Below are 18519 nucleotides of genomic sequence, written 5' to 3'. Positions count from 1 at the left end.
GGTTCTTTAACGTGCACCCAAATTTGAGCACATGGGCCTACAACTTTTCCGCCTCCATCGGAAATGCAGCCGCCGCAGCCGGGATTTGAACCCGCGCCCTGCGGGTCAGCAGCCGAGTACCTTAGCCACTAGATCACCGCGGCGGGGCTCGTATAGAAAAGCAAGAAAACATGAAAATAACATCATAAGATGGTGGCGCCCTCGTGTTTTAGCTAAAATAGTCTATAAAAAGTGCGGGCCACGTGCATCTCGGGTTACCGGGTTGCCAGCTGAGTTGAAGGTGAGAAAGTTCGCTTTCTTTAGAACAGTTTTTCCTGGTCAGGCAGTTTTCTCGTTCATTTCAAGGACTTGGAAATTGCACGCGTTGCATGCCATACGGAAGAAGGAAAAAAAAAATTGTCAGTAAATAGGCTGACATGTACGCTGCGGTGGCCCTGCACAAAACTCTAAGGCGTTTACATAGACCAGAATCTTACCTCAATAATTGAACGCATTAGAAATTCACTTAGCGCCAGCCAGGCTTCAAGAAGCCCTGCGTAGCTATTGGTTGCAGCGCAAGCAAAGACAATAATGCTCTCCTCTACCTGCTACTTTGGCTTGGCGTGACATAACTCAGCGGGAAGTTTGGATTCTGCTCTGCTTACCTGATACAGCCCTATCCACCTGCGGTCGCCCCCGCTAGCTCGCATGCGTGCATGAGGCGCGCGGGATAACCCACAAATGTAGCAGAGAAAAACAAGATTTAACTTCACGGCAAGATCCTTGTGATCGCGAACATTGCTGCTCATGTGGTATTCGTAATCGGAACTGACAGTTACGAGATGTACGCCCTGGAACCTTTTTTTCTATACGGTCTTGGCGGGACGCCCAAAACAGCGACGCAAATAACAGTGCATCATGCTTACCTGTTTCTGGTTAGTTTCGTTAGCACTTCCTAAGAATATAATAATGCAGATTTATTAGAAAACTGAATTCACACTGTCGTCCACATTTGGGTGGCTTTATGGCGGCGCAGTATTACTGTAGGGGTGAGGAACTTAGAGGAGTGCAGTACCGAGCCTTTTTATAATATGCATGAGATGGTTCGTCAGGTTGAGACGCTATATGTAAAATGTTTTCTCACAATAGAAATTTAATCATATGGTAACAGAAAAATTCTCAACACATAATGTGCGTGATCAGATCATATTTAGTACAGGGCTAAAGAAGTAATCGAAAAAGAGGGCGTTATCCTAGCGTTTATGATGTTACTATACGTCATTACGCGGTGACGTAGAAACAAGGTAAGCTTACCTCATATACTAAGGGACCAAGCTCGTCGAAATTACCTCGTTGGTACTGGGGTTGCGCAGGGGCTGAATAAGTCTGGAGAAGTGCTTTGGCACGGTTATCAAGTAAGTTTCTTGCCAGGCATATTTGCAAGTCACCAGGCGCAAATGAGAAAGGGCGAGACGGTAGAAGGATTTTGCGATTTTTAAATACTTGCGAAACAACTTGGTTATTCGGTTATATTCAGGGCAACCTTGAGAAGAACATGTTCGGCGTGTTGACTGATAAAATGAAAGAGCATTCGTATTCGAAATGTGTACTCGCGAGCAACACAAGCCGAAAAAAAAAATGGTCGTGGCAAAGCAAGAAAACTAAAGAAAGCCACGAAATCGTTTGTCAAATTTAGGTTGGGCATGAGAATGACGCTTTGCCAGTGGGACGACGCTAAGGTGTAAACGGAAAACACAACAGGAATTGTGAGACACGCAACGCGTTCAGATGAAGTGCTTCACTGTGAGCCCTTGGTGAAATAGCAGTGTGAATGTGCGTCGTTCGTGTCGATGTAAGGTGCTTTTTATTATATCGTAACTTATGTTTTGCTATCATAATCTCTGTGACTTCACGACCGATGCATTTTTTTTCACTTTTCCACCATACCAACTCCTACAGAGTTGCCGGATCTCTATGTTCCGAACGGTATTGACCTGTCTAAATACGGGCATTTTAAATGAAGATGTTTTTAACGTGTGACACAAATATCAACTGCGTGCAGAAGGCACATCATTACAAAGCAAGAAACAAAACCGGAAGCGCTTTGATGAGTTATTGCAGGATTCTTCAATAATTAAAAATTCAATGAAGGTCATAATACGACGATAATCAAACAAACTGTTTAGCATTCACGCCATCTGAATTTTCTCGCTGATTTCGATCTTTCTGTGTACTGTTTATAACTTACGCGTGACCTAAAAGGAACACCTCTGTTTAAGTAGTGGGCGTACTAGTCAATAAAAGAACCAAGAGAAAAAAAAAAGGGGGGGGGGAGAAAATATCGCAGCTTGGGTAGCGCAAAGGTGCGTCACCGCAGAGCTGGAATACATCTGATACAGGCCTTGATTTGTTTTTAGAGAACCTTAATCGCACGAACAGTGAACATCAATTACGATTCAAGAGAACATCGCGACGGAACGCAACATCCACAGACAAGCCAAAAAGTTTAACAAAAATATATGTTTACATATGTCTACAGAACACAGCTACACAGATGCACAAGAATTGTTACAAAAAGTTATGTTTACATATGTACAATACATGGTAAACATAGAACACACAAATGAAATGTAAAGATCGGTATGTTAGGTATTTACATAGTATTTACAAGATATTTGTGTGAGTACTAAACAAATATTAACCCACCGAAAGCCGGCAGGCCGAAAACAAGCTTTACACGTCTCACGCAAACGAGCCCAAAAGGGCAGGATTAGTGCTGAAGCAATTCCTCCTCAGCCAAAAAGGAGAGTTCCTCCGACAAAACAGATATTTCTTTGTACATTCCTTCCAAACTCGAGAAGAGAGTGCGATAGCGTGACCTGCTGCAACCGCCACACAGTGATTGCGCTGTGAGGCGGTTGTCACCATGCAGCTTGTCAAGCGTTTCATACGCGTCAAAGAAAGCATCTGATGTCTTCAAGACTCATCTCGATTTCAACCACAGAAAACAAAGAAAAGTCGTTCCTCAAAGCCTGCGCCTAAAACGACCTGTCTCGACCACTGTAGGTTTGGAAGTCGTCATGAGAGCCAAACAACGGCTGATCACCACCCGCATTCATGGAATCAATGCCTCAATGCGGAAAAAGAGTTGCACCTGTTCTTAACCTTATGTAAGCTTGAGCTTTGCATACCTGTTGGACCGGAGTCCCCCCCCCCCCCCAAAAAAAAAAAACATCCACAATACGAGATTTGTCACCAACTTCCACCTCGTCGACTCACTCCCTGGAACAACTGATATTACTCTGCCTGTACGACGGAGTGAGGACAAGGTTCACAGCTCTCAACAATAAATAAATAAATAGGTAAATATATCTATCTATCTATCTATCCATCTATATATAAATAAATATATATATATATATATATATATATATATATATATATATAGCTCTATTATATATTATATATATATATATATATATATATATATATATATATATATATATATATATATATATATATATATATATATATATATATATATTTATATATATATATATATATATATATATATATGTGTGTGTGTGTGTGTGTGTGTGTGTGTTGCGATCCCCATTAGCAGCCATTGGCCTGTACATTGAGCACTATCGGACAAGAAAGGGTTGCTACATTATACTCGCTGGGTGTAACCTCCTTAGTTTCAGAAAGGTTTAGCGAGCGTTGAGCCGCAGGGCCATGAATACAATGAACTAGTATATACCATGAATGAATTCGAGGTGGTTAAAGGGGGGAAGCATATACGAAGCGCAACCCGTAAGAAATTAAAAAATTAATCCTCCTGTCTCTCATTTCACATTAGTAGCCACTGGCATGTACATTGAGCACTATCTGACAGGAAAAGGTTGCTACGTTATACTCGCTGGGCGCAACCTCCTTGGTTTTAGAAAGGTTTAGCGAGCATTGGGCCGCAGTGCCATGAATACAGTGAACTAGTATATACCATGAACTCAAGGTGGTTGAAGGTGGGAAGTAGACCCGAAGCGCAAGCCGTAAGAAAGTGTGCGTGTGCCACCTCTCGTTTAGTCCTTGGGATGTCCACTGAATGGCGGTGCTTTTATATGGGGAATATATGATAAAAAGATGCGAGATGGTGGGACTTGGAGTGTTGAATAGATGGACGAACGGACACACAGACAGATGCATGGATGGACGCATGAACGGACGCAGGGGCGGATGCATGAACGAACGTAGGGACGGGCACACGAACAGACGCATGGACGGTCACACAGACGGACGCATGGACGGACGAATGCTTCGCCCCACTCTTCATTATTCACTCCGTGGATATTCTGCCATTTTTTTGCATCTTATAAAAACGACAGTGTCAGATCTTACCTAAGCCTGATGCTCTGCGTGGGACACTTGAGAAGCTCATCCCGTGTGCCTGGTTATTGCGTATATTGTTAACACTACTCGTATTTCCTCGCTGCAGTCTAGATGCGTGAACCGAACGCCAAAAGATTATTTCTGACCCCACACTTAAAATTATTTGTCCATGCATCTATGCTTACTAAATAAAAAAAAACAATATTCAAATAGCGATAATAATGTCTTGGTGTGTACTATGGGGATACCTGTCCCTTCGTTTATTTCATACTACAGAAATGAAATAAGTTTTTATTAACGTAATATCAACAAAGAAACAAGCTGTTACACAGTTTCATTCTTGAATCTTTTATTTGATGCCATTTTTCTGGCTTTTCAAATGCAGATACATCGGTAGAAATGAAAACAAATCTGGTTCTTGCCGATTTCAAAAGTTGAGATTGATTTCATTCGACTGTGAAAACCAACTCTAATAAAAATTGCATGCGGCAGCTGCTTGCACCAGCGCCATCTCTCAGGGGAGTGCATGAGAGTGCCTGTGGTTGTCAGGCTTTCGTCATTTAGTACACGATTGGGCGGGTGTAAGCGAAGGCAAGCTGCTTGTCCCACAGGAAGATGCCGGTCTTGAAGATTGTGTACACACGGCGCAGGAAGTTCTGGCCCAGCAGCCAGGTGGAGGCACCAGGCTGTTGGTGGTCCTCGTCGACGACGAAACCACTGTAGCAGGTGGAGTTCACCTACAACCACATAATTGAAACCACGTTAGAGATGGAGCAGGGCCCACAGCGAAAGAGAGAAATAGATCACGTGTCTGAGTTCTGTGCTGTAAATGTCGGCCAAAGACAATAGTCTTCTGCCGGCTAAGTGGCCTTGTATGTTTTGCCTTGCCTCAGACAGCGCCTCCTCGGCGTTGAATCAGCCGCATCTGGCTGGCATTCATAAAATAAAGGTGGTGTGGCGTGAGGCTTGGACGCCATCTGGCAGTGCCGTCAGGAAATGCGACCTTGTGCAGAATCGAAAGCCGCTGCCAGGTGGTAGCACCATGTTGTCGGCAGAACACGTTTTTGTACGTATATATATATATATATATATATATATATATATATATATATAGAAAGAGAAAGTGGGAGACATCAAGAACAAAGGGGATCAACCAGACTCTACACCGTATATGCTGCACAGCAGCAGCAGTGGTCTAGTTATACTCGAAAATTTCGCTTAATAATTGCATTATTGTTCTGTTTCTCTTTATTCTGTGTGTGTTTAGAAAAATTAGTTAACGATTTAGAGTACTTGGTGCTCTACTATGGGAGAGCTGAAAGCCGCCTTGAAGAGTTGGTTTCAAAAATCTCCATTGATTGCTAATCGTATGAAGTTGTACATAGCAAGAATACCGAATATTTTTCACAAGAATGAGCACCGATGAAAGACACCCCCATGCGATGTAACATTCGAAGAGAGAATGGTTATGTTTGTCATTGTAATCCTTGAATTATTACGACGCATGCAGCCTAATGTGTTTCGCTACTTTCTGCGCTCTATTTCCCGTCGTTTATTTAAACGCAAATTTTGGTGAAGCAACAGAATTTTGAATTTGCTATCTTCATCATGACATTCGTGGTGATGCTGGCTGATTGAAATATAAATCTAATCATTATAAAATGATATATAAGTTTTATGTGGAAGCTGCTAATTGGGTTCCTCGGTGAACTTTAGTCACTCTTCTATCTGAACCTGCATTTGCGAGATATTTTTAATGAACTAGTTGCTCCTGTATGCGAGCTTGTCTCCGCCATGTCAAAATTGCGGGGCTCTTTCGCCCATTATAAGTAATCGCGTAATTCCTCTCTCATGCTAGTAAAGATTCGTTTCAAGCAAATTTTTTTTTGGAATTTCTGGGGCGCCTTTTGAAAATTGTTACATTATCATTCTGGGTTGTTTTAAAGATTGTCACCATTTTTTTAAAAAATATTTGAATAGTGCTGTCAAAGTCTGTTACAGTACTAGTAATACATTCTGTACTAAAATTCACTCTTCACGCACCTCAACTCGTGTCTCTTGAAAATCAACGAACAAAAGTAGAAGAACGTGGGTGCACCTGAATGATTTTTTGTAGTTCGGTCAAGTTTGAGATCGAAGAGTTTGCGAAGACATCAAGACGTGGTCACAAAAATGTCTGATGTTGTTGGTTTGACCCGAAAAAAAGGAATGTTAAGGCTGAAATTAACCTTAGTCAAGCTTATGTTCCATGTGTACCGGGACTGGCGAAACAAAACCTTGGGTACTTCGATTCTTTAGTACATTTGATCAATCCGTATTTGTAGTGTACTGTACCCTGCGATAGCTGCACTGCTGCGACATTATGATCGTTCATTGTTTGTTGCTTGCTTTCGACCTTTAATTCCGACCAGTAATTGCTATTCAGCGTTAGTAACAGACCGAGGCCACTAAAACAAAGAATCTTGTACGTTTCGTTAACGAAATATAACTCGTATAGGTTACGCAGAATCAAAATCAAGATATTGACGTGATAACGTTAAAGTGTTCGGTCACAGAAATTACGGCATTGGTGTTGGTAAAGTGTCGGCGTCGTTCGTTGCGAGCGAAAAATTATCTTGTGCATGAGCGAAAAAATCGAGATTTGTGCAAATAAAATAGATAATAAAAAAATCCGGACCCGAGTGGGGATCAAACCCCGGTCGTTTGCGTAACATGTGGTTCCTTTGCCACAGAGCCACGCGTCTGTTGGTGAACACAGTGAGAATAGCTTCCTCTGCTTGGAAACGCAATGAAAGCAACGTTCATGCTTTACAAACGCACGTGTCCAGCAAACATGATTTACAATAAAGATAAAAAATATCAAAGTAATATTGCAGGACACAAGCGTACACTGCCATTGGGCGAAATAACGTGTGACTATAACGATGACTGCATTATTTAAAGCCAGGCACCCAATACAAAAGGCGCACACTCTACTTCGCCTATTACCTTAACGCCATATAGTGGGTGGCTAGCTAGTTCGAAAAAAGTTGATTCGCGAAGTGTTTGAAGCATACGCTAGGGACACAATATCACTATCGCGTTCAACTCTTAAAGGCGAATATTAGGGGAACCTAATTCTGTTACAGAACCCGCCGCTCGCACCATGATAATACTGGTTATTGAGGGTGTCGTAGGGGATGCGCATGGCTATCAACAGCGTATTAGTGTTTCAAATTACTACGATAGAAGAAGTGGTAATGCCATACATCATAAGCGCATCTGGCACATTGGAGCGATCAGCTAAGTGTAGCCAACCATGCCAAAGATTGGTTATCTTCCTTGCCTTTCGTCTTCTTTTCCCTCTTTTTCTCTCTTTCACTAAACACAATTAGACGCGTTCCATAATTCGAGTTCATTTACACCATGGTTGTTAGCTCAACGCTTGTGAAACATTTTCATTACGTTTTTTTTTTTCTTCACGTATAGATATCTGCGAGTTTAGCAGTTTAAACCAAGATGGCACAAAGTTTATTACACACAGCACTGATTGTAAAATATACTTTGTTTTCTACCACCGAAACCAATGCGTGGCTCGCACATGTGTGCTGTTTTACAAAGTGCTGACTGGTGAGAACTCCCTGAATTGGCCCTGCAGGTATCCTAACTACTCACCTCGACAATGTAATCCTGGGGGCGAAGGTCAAAGTTCTTGCCGGAGATCTTGATACTGATGATTGGCAGGGCCGTGATGTTCGAGCAGTCAACGGTGTACTGTGATACAGAAAGCGCAGATGATGAGGCAATTATAATCGCGCGCACATCGATGTGGCAATTAGTGGTAATGTTACAACACGTCCTGACGGCGATATTTAAACAAAAGCTCGTTATAGGAGTAGAAAACTGTAAACAAATTTGCGTATATTACGTTGTATTTCCCACACGTACTTTAACATATTGGAATTTCAACCACTATGTTCACGAATGCTAAGAATGGTTCTGATGATGAAACTGCGGTTGCCGCCAGCAACATTTATTTTCTGGGAACATAAAACAATAAATTCGAAGAGATGGTGATTATGGCAAAATACGACTCTTTCTAATTTTCGTGCTTGTATGTTGCCATATAGCCAAGAACTCTTTCTTGACAGTTTTTCAGCTGATATAACCTTAAAGTACTCTTCGCACGTTCCGTGAAAAAATTCAATATAGGAAAAAAAGAGAGGGTCTAGCCCCGTAATCCTAATCTGCTCTTGCGCGAGAATTGTTCGCAGGCACAACTTTCAAAAAAATGTGGCTGTCATTATTAGTGAAATGGGGTATTACAAGAAAATCAATCAAGAGTAAAAAGTACAATAAATTACCCCCGTATTCACTGAATGCTCTGTAACGACGTGTGATGTGAATGCAGTGTCTTGTAAAAATAGGTGACATTTACCTAAAGGAAGTGGTACGCCAGTGATCTAATCTCCAGTATACACAAATAGTGATAGAGGTAGTGGAACATATTTTCTCGTAAGCAAACGTTGAGGCTTTTCACTGAACTTCAACAGAGGGTCTCAAGCTATTGCATGAAGACATTATATTTACTATTTACATTGCTAGAAGCTCACTGAACATGTCTTGAACACAAAAAGGGAATCGTGTCTAGATGATAGAAGCTGCACAAGATTACTGGAATGACATTGGCCCTCTCAGTAAAATAAGAAGGCTGACAATGCTTTGTGAAACTACAAACTGGACTTCGCATGCAGTAATTCGAAGGATCACGGTGATACGTGAAAGTCTGGTGTAGCACAATCATATTCAAGTGAATGACAAATTACACTGTTCGATCTCTAAAGGTATGGCTGATCTTCATAAATAAACAGAAACGCCCTGCAAGATAACTTTCTGTCATCAAAGGCGTACACGTTAAAAAGTTTAAAAAAGCAGTATCATCAACTAATCTTAGTGATATATGTTTCAACTACGAAATCCTTTGCCATATTAACGAACATCGGCATCTTTCGGCAAGTAACTAAAAGTGCTTTTATAGACAATATGTACCATTTTCTCCGTGTTGATGAAATGTTCGGCGTATTGCACTTCACTTTGGAAGTATATATCATCGCTTTCATTATCGCTGTGCTAGCGTTTGCCTGATGAGTTCTCTCACCTCGTCGCCAGAGGTCTTGGAGGCGTTGAGGGCCTTGTTGATGGAGTCAATCTGGGACTGGGGACCGTAGATGTAGGGAAGTGTGGAGACAGGCTTGGCGTAGATGTATTCGGTCTGCAGCCAGCGCATACCAACCTTGACACTGCGTCAGAAAGTGTAGAGTGCTTATCGTTGGTAATGATGAAGAACAGTTACCAGCACAGAGACTGACCAGGCCCCTAGTTAGCGATCCCGCTGATTTCATGGTCACCGCTCGCGCTGGGTATTTGAAGTCTACCTGATTGATGCTTGCCAAAAGTGTACGCTGCTGTAATCTTGACAAGTTTCATCAGGGGCAGTTAGCGAACGAAAAGTTTCAAGATAGGGTCTGATAAATGCTCACACATACGCATTCCGTGCCTCCGACGGTCGCATTTCATCATATTCGTGCACGCTAAAGCACGTTGTCGTTACGGGGAGTCAGTACGCCTGCCTCCATGTTGAGCGGTGATGCACGCGGGTGGTTCCAGCGTGATGGAGGCAGTATCACTTGCTTAGAGAAGGTAGCTCGGTTTTCGTTCACGCTATTGTTTTCTTACAATTCAGCACTCGGCTCCCAAAGGCTGTAGTTTTTTTTTTTTGGCCCACCGATCTGTGAATCTGCTCTAACACAAGTGAGGCTCTTCCATGCTCGTGAGAAGTAAAGAAGTATATTAACGCGACAGCGTTAAAGCGCTCATTTCGCAGATATTGTGGCGTTGGCTGCAGCATTGGCGTCATTGGTTGTGAGCGCGAAGCTGGCGATAATGTCCATGACCATAGAGTTGAGAAGAATGCAAATCAAATAAACAAATTCCGGGTTTGAGTAAAGAACCAACCCAGGCCGTCTTCGTGGCACGCAGGTCTTTTATCCCAATTTGACGAAATTTGTTGAAACTGACTTAAAAAACGCTGTATCAGTATGAATATAATATAGGAGAAAAAATCTCCGTAACGAACAAAAGAATGCGGGACAGAAGCGTCTAATTGCACCAGGAGTCAAAAGAAGCGAATCGAGCAACGAGTAATTGTGAAGAACTACTTAGGATCGCATGTTGCCATATGCATAGTGGCCCATCGCTGATTAGTGAGACGAATAATTATGGCATAGCGGATACATTAAAAATGCACTTGCAATAGCCATTCAATGACACTCTTGCAGAGCTAATGTAACGCGCACTGTCACTGTTTTCCTTGTGGCCTGGTTGAGGAACGGACCGAGTACCGAAGCCGGCTCGGAGTTTATAAGGTGATGCACCTGAGTACCGCTCACGCTATCACGATGTGCTCACAAAACGAAGCTCAAGGGTCCTTCAATTTGGTTTTCTCTTATCTGATGAACTGAACTCTGAGCTAACCTTTCGTATCCCAAGAATACGTTCACCAACATCTCCTCTACTTTTGTACTCGCTGGGACCTTAGTGTTTCTCTAACTCTGGGCCCATTTAGCGTTAGTCATTCGCTGATTATGTCAATGGTTTAGGTACGTTTTCACCGTATAACAACTTGTTCTTCAATAATGCAAAATAGGAGCAACGAAAGATCAGTGTGCTTGAATATAAGGCACGAGATTGTGGGTATAATGAGGAAAGTACTTAAAGAATGCAGGCTAGTGAAATACCCAGTGAAATAGCGCGACGGCCATTTTTTTGTAACTCGCGGAGATCACTGTATTCTGAAAGTAAAAACGCAAACACCCACCCCTGCAGGCGGATCAGCCATTCGTCGGTTGCGCTCTGAGTGTAGGTCAGCTCTCCTTCGTAGTGCGACTTCTCAATGCCGCCCAGAATGAGCTCACCGTCGCTACCGTTGACGGTCGGGTGGAAGTAGAAGGCGAACACGGGCTCTGGGAGCAGGTGGTTGATGAACATGTTGTCGAAGATGGACCAGTGCTGGGACAGGTAGAGTGACTCGATGCTCAGACCGATGGAACCGTCAAACTGCACTCCGTTGTAGATCTGGGCAACGGCGAAGGCGGGATTATTAGGAAACCCATAATTTTTTTTAGAATTCCCCAATGAAAAAAAAAAGCCACTCTAAATCTTCTGCTCCTATTTCACTGCAAGCTTGCTTGATTGTGGAGGCATTGCTCGGTGAAAATATTATGATACGAAAGGCTGAGCAATCATGAGGACTCACATGGCTACTTTTGAAGGTGTAGGAATTTAGCAAAACACGTGGTCTGAAACTGCACCTATGTGACACCCAATAAGATTAGTGCTCTGTAGAAGTAGGGCTACGTAATATTAGGGCTATAGGCAATTTGAGCTAAGCTTTTCCAAAGTTCTCTTTTTTTGTGTTACAAGCGGGTAGGCGAGGATAAGCTTGACCTCGGCATGGTTGAGAGCTTCAGGTTGCTCGAATGGCTTTATTAAAAGACAAAGTTATAACGGGACTGAGTGAGAACTAAGCCGCGCCTAGTGTAAATATTGCAACCTTCAGCGCTACTGTTATGGTGATTATCCATTATCCCCTTGTTATGGGGATATTCAGCGCACCTTGGGGTCAATGACGGTAGCCTCCACAAAGAGCTGGTTGGTGACGTTGATGCCAGCAATGGTGATGGTCTCGTAGGCAGCCGTTCCCGTGATGGCGCCACCACCGATGTAGGGGGCGGTCACCCAGATGCCGTAAGCTCCGTACGTCGAGGAGTGGCGGTTGTCGTACAGGGGACGGTCCTCTGTGAATTTTGGCCACAAAGGTCATGCATGTGTGAACGCGCTTTAAAGCAATAATCTTGAGGTGCTCCTTTTTGTCGATGTGCTACAACAAGGAGTATGTGCGGTCATGTCGTGTTCATTTTAAGGCTGCGGAGAGATACTTGGAAACGTATCCACGAATACAGATATCGAAATACATTGGTGGAAAGCCTGAAACACAGATACTGAAATACAATGCCTGTTGACGTAATGGGATATTTTCGGAATACTTTTGAGAGAAGTCGCGAAAAGTGTTCCGGAATACAGATACAGTAATACAGATACAGGAATACTTTTTTTCTTCTGAAGCTAATATGCCACAAAAACATTAATTAGTGCAACATAATGTTTCAATGAAACTTGCAGTGGGCTTTTTGTTTATTACTGCACATAGAGAGGGGGGGGGACTTACAAAGTACATTACGAACAATCAGCTAATCGCAGGTTGAATTGCAATTACAAAACGCCTTGCTCATCCCTTGGTTTGATGCGATTATGTCTAATGAAAACAAGTGCTCCCACCATTTGCGCTTTTTTTTTAAGGAATGATGAATATGAAAATTTTTACGCCATAGACGCTCTCGAAGAGCATTGCCATAATGTAGGACTAAGTATTATACATATACTTTCGTTTTCAGCGCCTACTGTTTCTATTATTCGACCATAATTTTGTTTCAAACACTGACGCCTAAGTAAAAACTAAATTTAACGACTAGATTTGTAGCGATATAAGGTTGCCATTTAAAATAATTGCTCAAATCAGTCCCTAGATTAGAGATAACGAGTGTCGCGTTCTGATACGTGATAGCTGTGCCCTCCTGAACAGCATAATGTGACGTGGTATTATTGCCTAAGCTAACGTCTCTCACCTAGCAGGTTCAAATGAAAATTATCACTTCTACATGTTCACCAAATGTACGTGTAAAGCTGGAAAGCATCCTGAAAACTGGCACCCGTAGGTACTGTTGTACATATCATGCAACAGTACCCGTAGGTACTGTTGCATGATGTGTACGGGCATTTTTCGTTTCGTGCCTATTATAGTTCGTATGCTTGAACTTACGACACTGTTCCACGCTGCAGCCAACTGAGGGCACCCAGGTAAGGTTAGAGGCAGTGTCGAAGATGACCCTGAAGGTTTGGGGAGGAGTTCCGATGGTGATGTTGCCGAAGTATTGCAGCTGCGAGAGGAAGAATATCAAGATGGCTTTGCTAATCAACACTAGCGTTTAGTCATATCACAATTACCAAATAGCCAACAGAAATATGTTAGTTGACGTTAAAGAGAAACGCGTGATACAATTAAGAGAACTTATTTCAAGCAAAATCCTAAATTACCAATTTTCGCACTCAGGGTAGCCTACGCGATCCTCAATTTATCAATTAACCTTCACACACAACGTTTCTAGTATGCCAGTGCGGTGTCATTAGCTGCGAAGTGTTGTAAGCTCGAGAGTATTGATTTCTGTTCGATACGTCCTTTAGTGGGGTGAGGCATGGCTTCAAAACTACAATCTCGCCCTACCTCACTTTAGTCTGTATATCTATCTGCACCTGATACACGTGGTTAAAGATGAGCTTAGGTAGATTCTCCTCAAACTTTGGTGACATCGACTGAGCAAGTGTTCCTACAAGTTTGAATGGTAATTTTGTAGCTGCCTTTAGCACAGTGTAATATATTCTTAGCGATAAAAAACTATATAGGATTCAAGATACACAGTTAACTGCATTAAAGCGTCATGATCACTCTAGGGGGCCTTAATTGGATGCCGCCAGTCATATATCAATTTTGAAACCTTTCTTTTTATTTTGAGAAGGATGATCTCGGGAATAAAGTGGTGATCATTAAAAAGCGCAGCGAGTATGTGAAGATAAACAAATTATTTGCGCGCGTTGTTTGTGTTCACTAACGAAGAATAATCATTGCACATTGCGCGAAAGTTCGAATGTCAAGTTCAGTGTTCAGTATTTAATACTTGAACATCTGCAGCTGTATTTCTTCTGTGCAGAGTAAGAATCAAGAAATGGTGATCATGAAAGCACTCGAATATTTAATATGAACATACAAGAAGTTTTGAAGTGACTACGTTCTCCAAGTGGCATCGGAGTTAGAATAGTGTCTCTACATTAGTGCGGTATTTCCAGCTTTTGTCGAACTTCTCGCGCCGCCTATTCTGTGCATATTGTAATGCGGGCAGTTGCTCCCTCAACAGCAGTTTCTTTGTATTTAAAACACTGCAGAATATGTATTATTGCATAATAGTAGTTTAACGAGCTGCTAAGTCTACATTGTTTACCATCCATCTACAATGAGGCGAAATTTTACCAGAAAGTTCTATGAGAAAATGAAATGGTCCAGTTGATATGAGTGCTGCTTCCTTTCTGTGCAAGAATATGTTCTCACTGTACGGGAGTGTAAAACTTTCTATGGGATAAGCAATGCTGGCAAAGCCCTTGTCTATACATAGCTGCCATAATATTACGCAGCTTTCATTGCACGCCGTTGAATTAATTCTACACATATGACGTGAAAAAAATGTAAAAAAAGACAACAATACGAGCACCACATGATAGACAACCATATTAGGACCATATTGTAAATACACGGTGCACTTAATGTTTCTCACCTGAGTGTAGTTCAGCGGAATGGTTTGGCCCACCTCTTCTGAACTGCTGTGGAACAAGTTCGACATGATGATCCTGTCCTTCCTCAGCGGAATCCTGCAGACAGAACCACACATATTGTCGCCGAAAAGCACGCGTTTCAAGACTCTTTCATGCTGCAGCACAGCGAACACGCATGGGATATTTTTGCCATGCGTAATGCCCATTTTCACAGCCTGTGCACTAATTTCAGTAACTCTGATTCATGACTTGGGTTTACAAGCATTGTAATAAGAATAAGAGGCAAATATTTGACCTGGAACATATTCCCATGTAACAGTTGCAGAAACTTGAATATAAATTGCTGTAAACTACAAAATGCTGTAGTCTGGCGAGTCCTTGACATCTGTCTCTTTTGTTTTACATGAAAATGGCCTCTAATGTTCCTATTGGGTTGCTACTTTGTATCTTTAGTTTACATTATTATGCGAATCGAGAGAACTCAATGGCCTCAGCAAAACAACGCTTTTACGTTGTCTGAAAACCTAACCGTAGCAAGCACCATTTCGCAACTATGATTTAGAATATCTTCTTTTTTTATTTATATGGTACATGAAGAGATGTTAGTGCACAAGTATGGTGCCCGCTACTCCTTAGCATTTGAGTGAAAGTTGACGTGCCGTAAAGCTTACACTTAATCCGCAAGATTAGCTGCATGAAGCTGAACTAGCCTTTGCGAAAACCTGTCGTAGCTGAGCAACTTAGGTTGTAGACGTTGTAGAAAAGTGATAAGACATCAAAGAGTAATGATCTCTCCACAGACATTGAGCCTGCCATGCAATTATTTTCTTTCCGCTAATACCTGGTACCATTATCATGTTCTATAGGACACTTAGATCCTTAAAATACGACTCAACATTCTCTAAAAACAAAATGACCTTCCAGTAAAAATTTTTCCAAGAGAATATTTTAGCCGATGGCATTGCGTGGTGTTCTGTTAGCGAAGCCCGATGGTCATCCGAAAACTGCAATTACAAATGAGAGATTCCAACGATTTAGCCCCAGGTGCGTTTTTTTTTCTCATTACCTCGGCATCGAATCTTGATGAAACCTCTACCACTAATAATGAAAACTTTAGTTATGGTACTTTCTTTCGTTAGGCAACTGCAACGAACTCAGAGAAGCGTCAGTCATACCTGATCTTAGCGGCGGCCACACCGGCCAGCGCGATCAGCGCTATGCACACGATTCGCATGTTGGCGTCTGGGAACCCTTTGGCTGAAAAAAACGTTGGTGTGTCTCGGTGGACTGCGTTGAAGCGTGGGACTTACTGCTCTGGCTGAACATGCCCTTTTAAAGGGTGGCGCCACGCGTACGTGGCGTACTATCGCTGCCGAGCTGACGTCGCCGCGATGTCAGGCGTTGTGAAGCCGTGCGTCGCCATGAAAACAACCGAAAGCGAAGACAGCGGTAGCACCTTGTGACGTGTGCTTACGCCGAGCTCGCCGATGGCGCCAGTGCTGACTACTGCACACATACTCTCAAACAGTTGGTCGAGTGGCGGATGCTTGTGTATTGTGTTGAACAGTTTGCGAGGAAGCGATTGGCCGAACGGAGCGTAATTCGACAGAGGCAAAGCTTAGGCAAGGGGCAGGTGAAATCGTTCACTCCACCGCGTTGAAGGTGGTGGTACTTTCTGAAAAAGAAATGTTGCTGCATTGACCTGATTGAGTGACAAATAACTGGAGCTCTCAAGTTGCCGTAATCTCGGTTTCGTCTGCCACAATGGCCGTCTCTGTGTTTTGAGAATCAAGGAGGATAAAACTTTGTGGGGTTCACTCTTGGCGGCGCTAGACCTATTCAGTGACCCGATTACACGCCACGTAAACTAACTGCAAGACTTCATTCATGACATGATACCTGTAACTATGGACATGAAGGTTTTTACTGAAGTGGTAGACCACATTGGAAAGGTTGCTGAAAATCGCTCCACCTGGAAAGTATTGGATTTTCTGCGCAGGGTATGAAATTCTCACGTTCGAATTCCATAGGTTCTATTTATTTAGGTTGCGAATGGATTGGTATTCCTGTTCTCGATGACAACATCACATACTCGTTTTTTCAAGCTTCCGAGAGCTATCGTAGAGAATTAGCATTGATACAGTCTTTGACAAATATATTGAACGTTACAATATTAACAGGTTGAGAACTAACGTTTTTGGTGTAACTACAGCAGCATTGACAATGTACGACCGTCATATCACGTGTTCCGTCATGACCTGAAAACAGTCAGTCAGTGAGGGCGGAGAAATGTGGTTTCGTCAACGTAATTTATCTTTTATAGATTGTGCCTCGTATGAAACGCTCTCATAAAAATGATTTGTTTTATACGCTGCTGATCACTCAATATTTAACAGAACGCCCATGCGACACGGAGGCACTTTGTATTCAAGGCTGTTTGAGGAAATGGCAGAGGCACCTAATGCCGGCCGTTGTAGGACCCCCTTCCTGTTTTGCGCTTCGTGTTCTATGAGTTCATGAGCTCTACTGGTGGAGTTAGCTTTACACAAGCGCCTACGAGAGCTGAAGCTACAGTTAATTAGCGACAATTCTTATTGTATAGTGCCTCCCTTGTAGTTTGCTGTCTGTTTTCAAGGGCGAAATTGCGAATAGCAATACGGAGGTCATAATTTCTGCTGAAACACACGCAAACCATTATCATTGTGTTAGGTGAATATGTAATGAACACACCATGAGAACCATACCGCCAAGTCTTTTTCTCATTTTCATCTTGGAAGGCATACTACTTGTCAATGGGAACTACTGCGCGTGTTGTTCTTTCGCGTAAAACTAACACCTGCATTCACTGACGGACAGGAAAGATTCAAGCACAGCATATAAGCTTTTATCAATTACAGCAAAGGGTGCAAAATCCCATGAACAATAATTACACCACAAAAAAACATTTCCAAACATTATCAGTGACAGGGTTGAGTAATTGCAATGGCAACAAAAATGCTAATAGCTTCATAATTGTACAATGTACAAACAGACGTTAACATGAGAGCTTTTCTTTCATGTAGTGGAGGTTAGTTTTTCGTAAAAACAGCTGTATTCAGCATGGCGGCTTTCCATTTAGCATAACAAGAACACTTCGCCTCAGTTCAAGAACGAGCTGACCATGACTCCTTATCATTGCAAGCAGCGACTTTCTACGCTGTCAAATTAGGAATTCACGTATTAGACTTTGGCAAAATTATATAGTACGTTAGTGCTTCGTGTTTCGACAAGCCAGAAAAGCGTTTCGCACACATACATGAATATTTTATTATTCTGAAAAAAGAAACACATTGAGAAGAAAAAAACCGGCGATGTCGTTTTTTTTTTGCCTCACGGAAGAGGTGTCGTATGACGGCTTGCGGGATAATGTTATCTGGACGGCGTGGTGTTTACGCTGTCGACCGAGCGGATCGACAGTTTTCCTTGAGAACGGTGTCAAGAACCTGGCCATAAGTATAGCCGCGTTCGCTGGACAGCATTTTTAACCAATCATAGCGCCCTGAGTTCACGTTTTTTCTATGATGCTTTTGCTCACTATCTAAATTTTGAAAACCTGAATTTCACTAAAGCATGTCAGAACAACACTGTCATAGGGACAAGACCTAAACCGAAATATTGAAGTAACCTTGAAGCAAC

General features: G+C 42.4%; 1 protein-coding gene across 1 annotated transcript; it reads right to left on the bottom strand.

Annotated features, from left to right (window-relative positions):
• Nucleotides 1–4697: 4697 nt before the first annotated feature.
• On the bottom strand, nucleotides 4698–16177 carry LOC142765491 (lysosomal aspartic protease-like). The gene is made up of 8 exons (XM_075866544.1): nucleotides 16020–16177; nucleotides 14847–14940; nucleotides 13283–13400; nucleotides 12019–12200; nucleotides 11222–11478; nucleotides 9503–9644; nucleotides 8020–8118; nucleotides 4698–5102 (listed from the first exon to the last, which is right to left on the bottom strand). The coding sequence occupies exons 1-8, from the start codon at nucleotides 16076–16078 to the stop codon at nucleotides 4926–4928; spliced, it is 1128 nt and encodes a 375-aa protein (XP_075722659.1). The 5' UTR covers nucleotides 16079–16177; the 3' UTR covers nucleotides 4698–4925.
• Nucleotides 16178–18519: the final 2342 nt, after the last annotated feature.

This window comes from Rhipicephalus microplus, chromosome 6 (genome assembly GCF_043290135.1).
Source record: "Rhipicephalus microplus isolate Deutch F79 chromosome 6, USDA_Rmic, whole genome shotgun sequence".
NCBI classification, from domain to species: domain Eukaryota; kingdom Metazoa; phylum Arthropoda; class Arachnida; order Ixodida; family Ixodidae; genus Rhipicephalus; species Rhipicephalus microplus.
This window is presented reverse-complemented; position numbering and strand designations above follow the sequence as displayed.